General features: G+C 44.9%; 1 protein-coding gene across 1 annotated transcript in view; it reads right to left on the reverse strand.

Moving 5' to 3' along the window:
• The window catches only part of LOC140741306 (E3 ubiquitin-protein ligase MARCHF9-like), a 56549-nt gene extending 53636 nt beyond the window's left edge, over nt 1–2913 (reverse strand). Inside the window, exon 1 of the mRNA XM_073071366.1 lies at nt 2145–2913. Within this exon, the coding sequence (XP_072927467.1) occupies nt 2145–2531 (387 nt within the window). The 5' untranslated portion in view covers nt 2532–2913. The remainder of the gene's footprint in view (nt 1–2144) is intronic.
• Nucleotides 2914–12724: the final 9811 nt, after the last annotated feature.

Genomic DNA, 12724 nt, shown 5'->3' on the forward strand with positions numbered 1-12724 from the left:
TGGTGAATAGTCACACTCATTAGTCACGATAGATTCAGTGCAAAATATGCTAACTCGCCAAGAAGAAATGGTCAGTGTGTTTTAGGTAATTTCACTGAACCAAAGTGATTAAACTTGGTTTCAAAACAGAAATTAGATAATATCTCAGCACCCTTTCAAGGAACAGGATCTGATCTGTCTCTTAAACAGACCTCAATGAAAAATAATAGAATTCCAAAATGTGGCCCCTCAAGCCCCCTGCACCCTTCAATGAAATCACAACCAATTCTCAACCTCATCCATTTTTTTTCCCAATTCCCATATCCCCAATACCCTTAGTGTTTAAAGATCTGTCAAATTTAGTTGAGATTTAATAATTTATCTAAAGCCCTCTACTCTGGCTGTTTGACCAAGGCCAAAAGGGGGCTAACAAGATACACTAAATATGGAGTAACTCTGAAGGAACTGAAAAGTTCTTGAGTTGGGACAGATCCTTAGAACAAAATTATAAAAACTATCACTATTTAATGTCATTATTAGGTTGTGCAAATATGAGTATATTTGGGGCGCTCTGAATTGGAAAGCAAGAAGGATAAAGAAACTGAGGCTGGGAAATGGACAAAGTGGGCAGACATGCAAGGGTAGTGCCCACAGCAAAGCCCACTTGAAGCCCCAGCCAATGCTCTGCTCTGACCCTTCCTTCTAACCTAGACCCTCACTACCCAGCCCAGGCCCCTCAGCAGTCAAATATCAGGTTCAGGTTGGGTATCAAAAAAAAACCCAATGCCCTCAGGCTCTGGCCAGTTGATATGCTGGGTTCAGCTTGCTCATGTTTGGGTTGGTTTCAGGTCAAGTTTTAATTTGTTATACCCAAGCAGACCTCTGTGCTGAAGAATTACAAAGATTCTCACGCTCCAAGTGAAGGAATTTCTCATTCTCAGTGTGAGTGAGTGACCCCTTATTCTGAGACCCCCTTTCCAGATCCAGACTGTCTACCTGCAGGGAAAACAACTTGTCAATATCCACCCTGTAAGATCCCTTCCGAAAGCTGGTGTCTTAATGACATTGCCTGTCGTTCTTCTAAACCCAATGATTATGGCCAAATCTTAGTCTCTCCTAATACACAATCTCTTCATACCCAGAATCAATCTTGTGAATTTATATTCCAAGGCCAGTAGGTCCTTCCTTATATAGGGAGACCAACTCAGCACACAGTTCATCAGATGTAGAACATTCAACAGTACAGCACCGGAACAGGCCTGTCCATCCACAATGTTGTGCCATACCAAATTAATTAGTCATCAAATAACCAAGCAAACTAATTGCTCCTGCCCACACAATGGCCATGTCCTTCTATCTTCCTCACATTCATGAGCCTATCTAAACTGCTCTTCATTCTCAAGTGTCCCTCCCTCTTACAGTTAAGCTCTTCAGCCAACTTTCCCCTTTACTCCATTCCTCCCAAAACACCTCATTCTGTTAAAGCGTTTTCCTGGTTCTTGTCATATCACTTCCTGTTTAATCTTTCACTTGACATGCTGTGTAATCCGCTATGTATTTCCAACATTCACTGCATTTCCCAGTGAGTTCAGCCCGCTGTTCCTTGAATTTTAATATGTAAACCATAAAAGAAATAAACATGGTATTCTTATAAAATGGTGACAAGATATTGTAGGTTCAGAATGAGACCATTCAGCCCTTCTTCCCTCCTTTGCATTTGCTGATCTGCACCTAAAATCCAACTCTCCACCTTTGCTCCACATTCCTTAGTGCCCCATCCAAAAAAAATCAAATCAATTAAAATTACATTTTAATATTTTAATCAAATCCCAGCCTCAACAGATTTGTTTTGTGGGACGAAGAGTGCCATATTTCCACCACCCTTTTGTCCATCCTGTCATCACCCTTTCCTTCTAATTTTAATGATGCTTTCCCCCAAGAAACCAAGGAATCCTTTAATCATTCCTGGACACCTTAGATAGCTTCTTAGTCTACCCCGAGGGACTAACACATCAATACAGATAAATAACCATTTGCAGAAATATACATGCTTTGTTATTTCAGTCTTCTGTTAACAACTCTGAGCCTTCGATACAGTGGCTATGTTGAGAATGATCGGAATATGTGAGCGGAATGTGGTATCTCAGCATTTCTCCTCGCTGTACCTGGTCTGGTCCCTGGAAACAGATTCGGCACAGAGGGCTCCTCATTCCACTCTCGCTGCTGCTCAGGGACACGGAGTCCATTCCGGTTTGGAGTGCACCATTCCTCTCCTTGTCGTCGTATCCTCCTCCAGCTCCAGCACCGTTCGACCCGTAACAATCCTCGTCGGCCCGGGACGAACAATTGGGGAAGGGAGGCCAGCCGCATCCCGATCTGGTCAGCCGTCCTCCTCCTGCTCCCCCTCCCTCTTCTTCTCCTCCTCCTCCTCCTCCACCCCTTCTCCGGCCCGTCTCCAAATCCTGCTCGCTCCTCTGCATCGCGAAAGATCTCATCAAAACCAATACCTTCAGGTCATTGCAAACCATGCGGATGTGATACTTGAACATCATTTACATCTGGTGTTTGCACTAAGTCGTACGCAAGAAAAAGAAACAAAAAATGTAAAGAAGTCGATTATTGATCGCTGGATAATAAAATATATGCGGCCAAATACAACACCGGTAGCAGAATTCCCTGATTCCGCGCTGCGTTAGGAAATCGCCGGTTCCATTGTCTCCGCACCTCCCATTGTGTACGGCAGTCTAACGGAGAGAAAGAGGACATGGACCGGGGCCGCTGCTCATCCCTTGCTCCGCTCGGCTCCGTGCCACCCGCGTCCTCCCTGGCACCAGGGGCCACCCTCTGCTGCTCTCTTGCCACATTCCCGAACCCGCGCACGTCTGCGCCGACCTGAAAGCCCGGACGTGTGCGCGTTTCCAACCAAGCCCTGCCTTTTATCTTCTTGCGACTCCCCCCACCCTCCCCATCGCTTTCTCCCTAAACTCTTCTCCCAAATAAATCAGCAGCCCAGGCTCGGTCGTCTCTGTACGGCATTTCAACCAATATCCCCACCCCTCTGCTTCCGGAACTAATATGTTGTATGTTTTATTTTTTTGAAAAAAACATTATTGTTTCCTCCACCTCCATTGAGATAAACACCACCCCCACCCGACGTCGCCCACATGTGAATTTCCCGCGCGATCTTAAGTAGTCCCAGAGTCAGTTTCACTGGGGTTTCAGGGTTGGGTCATATTAGCTATACCTGCATCCCCTGAGTGAAATTCGATTAGCTAGAGTGACCTGTGGCTCTCGGGATTAGTTCATGATTATCTGATGTTTTCAGGTTAGCATCTGACTGCAGTATTGGATTTTGGCAATGCAGTGCAATATACCAAAGTTTAAAACAGAAAATACTGGAAACACTCAGCAGGTCAGACAGCAATCATGGAGAGCGGAATGGTTTGTTTCAGATCCCAGACTCTTTGTCAGAACTGGAAAAGAAATTAAACTAATATGAACAACAACACACACAAAATGCTGGTGGAACACAGCAGGCCAGGCAGCATCTATAGGGAGAAGCGCTGTCGATGTTTTGGGCCGAGACCCTTCGTCAGGACGAACTGAAAGGAAAGATAGTAAGAGATTTGAAAGTAGAAGGGGGAGGGGGAAATGCGAAATGATAGGAGAAGACCGGAGGGGGTGGGATGAAGCAACCACCGACTGCGACTCCAGCCTTGAACTCCAGGCCGGGTCTTCACATGCTGCGATTGTGTCTCCCGTCTCCCCTTCCCCCACCACCACTCTGCAATCCCCTCTCCCTCAGATCCCATCATCAGCTCCTGGGCCCTCAGAGGCTCCATCTTCCTCTCAGCCCAACCCTTCCCTCTCCACTGACACTACCAGCCTCCCTCCCCCCTCTGATCCCATCTCTCATCCGTGCCGGGACTTTACCATTCCCTCCGACCTTCAACTCTCTGAGGCAGAGCACTCTGTCCTCAGTAAGGGCCTCAGCTTTGTCCCCCTTCGCCCACACCTCAGTGAGTTCCGTGTACACCATGATGCTGAACTCTTCTTCCGCCGGCTCCGTCTCCGAGCTTACTTCTTTGACAAGGACTCTCCTACCCCCACCGATGACTCCTTCTCCCGTCTTCAACCCTCCTCCTCTTCATGGACACCCCGCTCTGGTCTTCTGCCTGCTCTGGATCTCTTTATTGCTAATTGCCAACAGGACATCAACCATCTTGACTTCAGCACATCCTGTTCCAATTCCAACCTCACTCCTTCCGAACGGTCTGCTCTCCGCTCCCTCCGCACCAATCCCAACCTCACTATAAAACCTGCTGATAAGGGGGGAGCTGTTGTTGTCTGGCGTACTGACCTGGCCGAGGCACAGCGACAACTCTCTGATACCTCCTCTTATTTACCCCTTGATCATGACCCCACTAAGGAGCACCAGGCTATTGTCTCCTATACCATCACCAACCTTATCAGCTCTGGGGATCTCTGGAGATCTCTGCCACCAACCTCATAGTTCCCACACTCCGCACTTCCCGTTTCTACCTCCTACCCAAGATCCACAAACCTGCCTGTCCAGGTAGACCTATTGTCTCAGCTTGCTCCTGCCCCACTGAACTCATTTCTGCATACCTAGACACTGTCTTATCCCCCCTTGTTCAATCTCTTCCCACCTATGTTCGTGACACTTCTCATGCTTTGAATTTTTTCAATGATTTTAAGTTCCCTGGCCCCCACCACCTTATTTTCACGATGGACGTCCAGTCCCTATATACCTCCATCCCCCACCAGGAAGGGCTCAAAGCTCTTCGCTTTTTTTTGGATTCCAGACCTAACCAATTCCCCTCTACCACCACTCCCCTCCGTCTAGCGGAATTAGTTCTTACTCTCAATAATTTCTCCTTTGGCTCCTCCCACTTCCTCCAAACCAAAGGTGTAGCCATGGGCACCCGTATGGGTCCCAGTTATGCCTGCCTTTTTGTTGGCTTTGTGGAACAGTCCATGTTCCAAGTCTATACAGGTATCCGTCCCCCTCTTTTCCTTCGCTACATCAACGACTGCATTGGCGCTGCCCCCTGCACACATGCTGAGCTCGTCGACTTCATTAACTTTGCCTCCAACTTTCACCCTGCCCTCAAATTTACCTGGTCCATTTCCAACACCTCCCTCCCCTTTCTTGATCTTTCTGTCTCCATCTCTGGAGACGGCCTATCTACTGATATCTACTATAAGCCTACAGACTCTCACAGCTACCTGGACTATTCCTCTTCCCACCCTGTCTCTTGCAAAAATGCTATCCCCTTCTCACAATTCCTCCGTCTCCGCCGCATCTGCTCTCAGGATGAGGCTTTTCATTCCAGGACGAAGGAGATGTCTTCCTTTTTTAAACAAAGGGGCTTCCCTTCGTCCACCATCAACTCTGCTCTCAAACGCATCTCTCCCATTTCCCGTACATCTGCCCTCACCCCATCCACCCGCCACCCCACTCGGGATAGGGTTCCCCTTGTCCTTACCTACCACCCCACCAGCCTCCAGGTCCAACGTATAATTCTCTGTAACTTCCACCACCTCCAACGGGATCCCACTACCAAACACATTTTTCCCTCCCCCCCCCCCTTTCTGCTTTTCACAGGGATCGCTCCCTACGCGACTCCCTTGTCCACTCGTCCCCCCCATCCCTTCCCACCAATCTCCCTCCTGGCACTTATCCTTGTAAACGGAACAAGTGCTACACCTGCCCTTACACTTCCTCCCTCACCACCATTCAGGGCCCCAGACAGTCCTTCCAGGTGAGGCGACACTTCACCTGTGAGTCGGCTGGTGTGGTATACTGCGTCCGGTGCTCCCGGTGTGGCCTTTTATATATTGGTGAGACCCGACGCAGACTGGGAGACCATTTCGCTGAACACCTACGCTCGGTCTGCCAGAAAAAGCAGGATCTCCCAATGGCCACACATTTTAATTCCACGTCCCATTCCCATTCTGATATGTCTATCCATGGCCTCCTCTATTGTCAAAATGAATCCAACCTCAGGTTGGAGGAACAACACTTATATACTGGCTGGGTAGCCTCCAACCTGATGGCATGAACATTGACTTCTCTAACTTCTGTTAATGCCCCTCCTTCCCTTCTTACCCCATCCCTGACATATTTAGTTGTTTGCCTGTTCTCCATCTCCCTCTGGTGCTACCCCCCACCCCTTTCTTTCTCCTGAGGCCTCCCGTCCCATGATCTTTTCCCTTCTCTAGCTCTGTATCACTTTCGCCAATCACCTTTCCAGCTCTTAGCTTCATCCCACCCCCTCCCGTCTTCTCCTATCATTTCGCATTTCCCCCTCCCACTTTAAAATCTCTTACTATCTTTCCTTTCGGTTAGTCCTGACGAAGGGTCTCGGCCCGAAACGTCGACAGTGCTTCTCCCTATAGATGCTGCCTAGCCTGCTGTGTTCCACCAGCATTTTGTGTGTGTTGTTGTTTGAATTTCCAGCATCTGCAGATTTCCTCGGGTTTGCAAACTAATATGAAAGCTACCTTGTTTTCTCGCTTTCCCAGTTTTGGTGAAGAGTCTCCAACCAGAAGCATTAACTGTATCTCCCTCCGTAGATGCTGCATGACTTGCTGTGTCTAACATTTCCATTCTTTTTCCCCCCAGTTTCCAGCTTCTGCAGGTTTTTAATTCTAACATACCAGAGAAAGATTTCCTCTCAGACTAAGGGTGTGGTCACCTTTTGAAATATCTTCTTTTTGGGTTAGTGTCAATTTTTGTCTGATTACAAATTCATTAAGCGCTTTGAACGTTTTACTGCGGTGAAGGTATGGTGAAAACTTGCATTCAAAATTCAAAGTAAATTTATTATCAAAATACATTTATTTCACCATATACAGTCCTGACATTTATCATCTTGTGGGCATACTCAATAAATCCATAATAGATTCAATGAAAGACTGCACCAACTTGGACATTCAACCAGTGTGCAAAAGACAACCAACTGCAAATACAAAAAGAAAGAAATAATAATAGTAAATAAATAAGCAATAAATATCGAGAACATGAGATGAAGGGCCCTTGAAAGTGAGTCCATAGGTTGGGGGAACAGTTCAGTAATGAGGTGAGTGAAGTTGAGTTAAGTTATCCCCTCTGGTTCAGGAGCCCGATGGTTGGGGGGTAGTGACTGTTCCTGAACCTGGTGTTGTGAGTCCTGAGGCTCCTGTACCTTCTTCCTGAGGGCAGCAGCGAGAAGAGAGCATGGCCTGGGTGGTGAGGGTCCCTGATGATCACTGCCAGCTCCAACACATCAATACAGATTTAAAAAAATAAACCTTACTCCCAATCCCTCCAATCTATCACCAGGTGGAATGGATTAAAATTGGCCCCAGTAATTTGTCATTTTTTGGAAAGGTTAGGAGGGATTTAAAAAACAAAATACAAAGCGCTTTACAAACTGAGTCTGTACCATATTTCACCAATTTCTTTTTGAAGAAAGGATCACCTGGATGAAAATTTGCTGGTTGTGGCTAGTGACATTTATTACAATGCATCTGTCTAACCATCTTTCTCTCAATGATGTAAAAGAAAATAGAAAAATAATAAGTAATATTATTTCTCGCTTTTAATAATGGAAAACAAAAAAACAAATATCCAAAATAACTACGCATTCTCAGTGCATGCTGAAGATGCTGGAAATTGAAAACAAAAAATTGAAAATGCTGGAAACAGGTAGCGTCTGTGGAGAGAGAAATGGAGTTAAAATTTTCAGGTCAACAATCTTTCAGAATAATGCTTTATTAAAAATAACCTACCAACTGATAAGCTGTGTGGGTTCTCTTATAGAGAAGTAGGTTGGGAGATAATGTAATAGAGGTCTTTAAACCAATAGGAAGCTTTAAGAGTGGATACAGAGAGAACATACACTCAGTGGCCACTTTATTGGGCACCTCCTGTACCTAATAAAGTGGCCACCAAGTGTATGTTTGTGGTCTTCTGTAGCTGTAGCACAGCCATTTCAAGGTTCGATGTGCTGTGCATTCAGAGATGCTCCTCTGCACACCACAGTTGTAACGTGTGGTTATTTGAGTTACTGTCACCTTCCTGTCAGCTTGAACCCGTCTGGCCATGTTTTTTTTTTTATTTTTCACACCATTCTCTATAAAATCCCAGGATATCAGGTAGCTTCTGAGATACTCAAACCACCCTGTCAAGCACCAGCAATCATTCAATCCATGGTCAAAGTCACTTACATCACATTTCTTCCTTATTCTGATGTTTCATCTGAACAACAACTGAACCTCTTGACCATGTCTGCATGCTTTTATGCACTGAGTTGCTCCCGCATGATTAACTGATTAGATATTTGCATTAACAAGCAGATGTACAGGTGTACCTAATAAAGTGGCCACTGAGCAGATCTACTTGTGGAAACTGTTGAAACTTTAAACAGTTTAAAGAATGGTGAGAATGTGGAACATACTCCACGCAGAGTGGATGAAGTGAAGTTAACAAGTATATCAGGGAGAAGGAATAGAAGAGGGTCACGATGATGGATTTGAATCATGAATGAGGAGACTTGAGTGATCAGGATTGTCTGGACCAAATGGCCGGTGTTGTTGCCTATATCTCGTATAATCCAATGTAAGTAGTATGCCCTACTACCACACAGCTTCCACCACCCAAAGATTATTTGCAACATGATCACATAATACAACTCTTAAAGTGATGTGCTGTGATCAATATTACCTTTGAGATTTATATTATTTCCCTCCTTTAATAATTAAAAACAAAAATAAAACAAACATCCACGATAACCATCCATTCTCTGTGCATGCCAATTTACCATAAAAATATCCAATATTTGCGATGATCTGCCCTCCTCTACCTGATGCTTTGATACGAATATATTCCTCCATCATGATCTCATATGATCCAGGCATGCTATGTGTTGAGTTACCATTAACATCTGTCAGCTCTGGCATATATCTGATATGGTTTTATCCTCACTGTCTCCAGCCTTCAGCTGTGCCAGGGCGGAACTGTCTCTTTTGACTGCTTCCAGTTGTCTTCCTGCACCTTTATGTACTTCTGGTTTTGTCTGGCCATGAATAATATCTGCATATTCATCTGTGCCTTGCTTGTGTTAAAGCAGTCTTCATGATCTTGTCATTGTGTCTTCTGCTGTGCTGTAATGCAGTACCAGTGTGACATCTTTGTAGACCACTTGGATGAAATCCACATCATAGCTCTCTTGATTCTTGATCTAGCCAACCTTCCTTCCACAGAATTGACCTTGTTCGGTACCAAAGTAAGTTGTTTTTATCTGGTACTCTGAATCTGACCCTGTCCCAACACAGCTCACCTTGCCCACTCCACAGACTTTTGATGACCTCTTCATTATTCACTCAGGTTGCCATCCATAATACTTGTGGCATCCAAGCAACCTTTTATTCTGTCTTTTGTCACATTGCTATATTTCCTTCCATTATTCTTCCAACATGTTTAGCCTTGCTTTGGATAGTTCTGCAGCTTTGACAGAATGGAAGTGGTTGCCTGGAGTTAACTCTGTCCAGCACAGTAGATATTCCCTAGGGATAGACTCTTGGATTCCACGAATAATCTCCTTCAAATCTGCAAAACTTCTATTACTGCTGACAGTCTTCAGTTCTTTGTGAAAGTGGCAAAGGATTCCCTCTGCTCCTGTTTATCCATAAAGAACAAGTAAATAGTCGGCTTTTTTCATTCCTAGGCAGATTGCAATGTGTTTGTAATGCATTAAATGCATTCTCCATGGTGTCATTTGGTACAATTCTCTTCCCTTGTTACCAATGAGATTCAGTAATATCATAACTTTGGAGACCCAAGAGACTGCAGATGCTGGAATCAGGAGTGGAAAAAACAAGCCACTGGAAGAACCCAGTGTGTCTACCTGCATCAAAGGAGGAAGGGGATGGTTGATATTTCGGGTTGAGGCTCTGGATTGGGGCTGAGAGTGTACAGAGAAAATAGAAGTGAGAGGGAGGGTAGGTGATAGGTGGAACCAGTGGGAAAGGGTAAAGGGCAGCTGGGGCCAGGTGGGGGAGGGGTGATGAGTTCAGAATGAGGCTGGTAGGTGATAGGTTGTAAATGATTAAAAAGATGGCAGATAGAGCTGGGTGGGGGACAATAGGGAGAAGGGTAGAGCCAGAAGCTTGTAGGTGATAGGTGGAAACAGAAAAGGGATGGATGATGGGAAGATAGCACCAGGTAGTAGAGGGGATAGGAGAGGTGAACCAAAGGAGAAGAAATCTAAGTAGATAGTATGTAAGTGCTAGATAGACGGAGTTGGGGGGGAGGTAGTAGGTGAGAGGATGACTAGCCTTGTTGACGCTGAGCCAGTGGGGGAGGGGTGGTGGGAAGCAAACGGTGAAGATTGGTCCCTGTCCCTGCCACTCAGAGACTTGGACGAATATTATTCTGGGACTGTATGTGCTAGAACATAACTACATGTCCTGTGTGTGACTGTATGTATTGTGTTTTACACCTTGGTCCCAGGAATGATGTTTCATTTAGCTGAATACATGTGTATGTTGAATGACGATAAATGTGAAATTGAACTTGAAAAGCAGAACAAAGGGAACGAGACCCTGGTGGAAGTGGGTTACATGAAACTGAAAAATTTAATGTTCATACCACTGAGCTTTTGATTACGCAAACAGAACATTTCTCTAATTTGCATGTGTCTCTTCCTGGAGGTAGAGAAGGCCAAGGACAGGTAGGAATGGAAAGAGGAGTTGAAATGACAAGCAAGTGGAAACTCGAGATGTCTATTGCAGACAGAGAGCAGGAGCTCAGCAAAATGATCACTTGGTCTACACTTGCTCCCGTCAGTGTAGCTGGGAACCACAGTACCAAATGCAACAGGCCATGTGAAAGGGTTGTCTGGGTCCCTGGATGGTGACGAGGAAGGTCATTGTTACACCTCCTACCCTTGTAGGGGGAAGCGCCTGAGGACGGGTAATAGTGGAAAGGAGGAGATGAGTGGACCAGTAATGACTGGACCCTGGATCCCTGTGAAAAGCAGAAAGGAGGGAATGGTGGAGAGAGGAAGATGCAGCTGGTGCTAGGATCCTTTTGGAGCTGGTGGAAGTGACAAATCATGATATGCTGAATATGGAAGCTAGTGGAGTGAAAGGAGGGGACCAGGGTAATTCTGTCTGGGAGAGGGTGCATAAGAGCAGATGTGTGAGAAATGGGGGAGATTTGGGTGAGGGCTCCATCAGCTATGGCAGAAGAGAAGCTGTGTTCCCTGAAGGAACACATCTCAGAAATCCTAGAGTGGAAGGCTGCATCCTGAGATCAAATCCAGGAGACAGAGTGGGAGGTTATGTAGTCAAGATAACTCTGGAAGGTTTATACTAGATATCAGTGGATTGTTTGTTTCTTGAGATGCAGCTGTTGAGGTAACAGAGAAAGAAACCCAGAGTAGGTTTGCAATAGGGACTGCTCCACATAGCCAATGAAAAGACAGGCATAGCTGGAAACTGAGGTTACCCTTTTGATTTGAAGGAAGTGGGAGGAGTTAAAGAAGAATACATCTTAACTTTCCTCTGTTCTTGTTTATCTGCCATAATCAGTTCAATATATAATGTAGACTCTTCCCTCCATTGTCCCTATTCTTTTCTTTCTTGGAGATCTGGTGACAGGGGTATATTTATTTGTTCCTTGGTGTACTAAATCATTTGAATCACAACTCACTGTCTCTTAGCTCACATCCATGTGTTAGCTCAATTATTCTATTCAAACACAGTCTAAATTAGATTGTTTCATCAACCAGCAATTCTGACATCATTGACTTCATTCTATCACAAAGAAACTGAACTAAGCCAAGCTAGCGACGTGCTTTATTTAAAAAAAAATTAACTTACAAAAATCTAAGCAGCATTTCTCTATTGTGTGCCTTTTACCACCCAGACAGGGAGTTCCTCCCCAGGGATAGACAAGAGACCCCTTGAGAAACATCAATGCTAAATACTGTTGCAATAGTAAAGATCTGTTGGTCACGTAGGGCAATGCTAAAGGGGTACGTAAGCCACATTTGTTACTCAAATTGACTTACTGTACAAACTGACTCAATGACTTTTAATTATACACAGTACATTGTCCGAGCCTCGCCAGCAGCTCTAAGTGCAATGCAACATTTTACCTCACAGCACATATAAAAGACCTTAAGGCTTTATAAAATGATTATAAAATGTCTTATTGTCATAACAACTATTTTATTTAACAGCATTTCCAACTGAACAATACAGTCAATAATAAATAATTCAAAAGAACAATGTGCATTTCTATAGCACACTTCACTCTTGATCCAAGTAATGTAGTAACAAATCTGCACACATTAAGATCCCACAATCAGCAATGCAATAATAAAAGGTTAAAGAGAAAGAATAGCTTTAAGGTCACGCGTAGATCGAAACATACAGTGAAATGCATCATTTGTGTTAGCGACCAACACAGTCCGAGGATGTGCTGGGGGCAGCCCATAAGTGTTTCCAGCGCCAACATTAATTAATTTATTTATTGGAATACAGTACAGAATAAGCCCTTCCAGTCCTTCAAGTCGCACCACCCACAATGACCAATTATCCTACCAACCAGTACGTCTTTGGAATGTGGGAGGAAACCAGAGCACCCGGAGGAAACGCACGCGGCCACAGGGAGAACAATGTACAAGTTCCTTACAGACAGCAGCGGGAATTGAACCCTGATCCTCCGATC

Source organism: Hemitrygon akajei, chromosome 18 (assembly GCF_048418815.1).
Source record: "Hemitrygon akajei chromosome 18, sHemAka1.3, whole genome shotgun sequence".
Lineage (NCBI taxonomy): Eukaryota > Metazoa > Chordata > Chondrichthyes > Myliobatiformes > Dasyatidae > Hemitrygon > Hemitrygon akajei.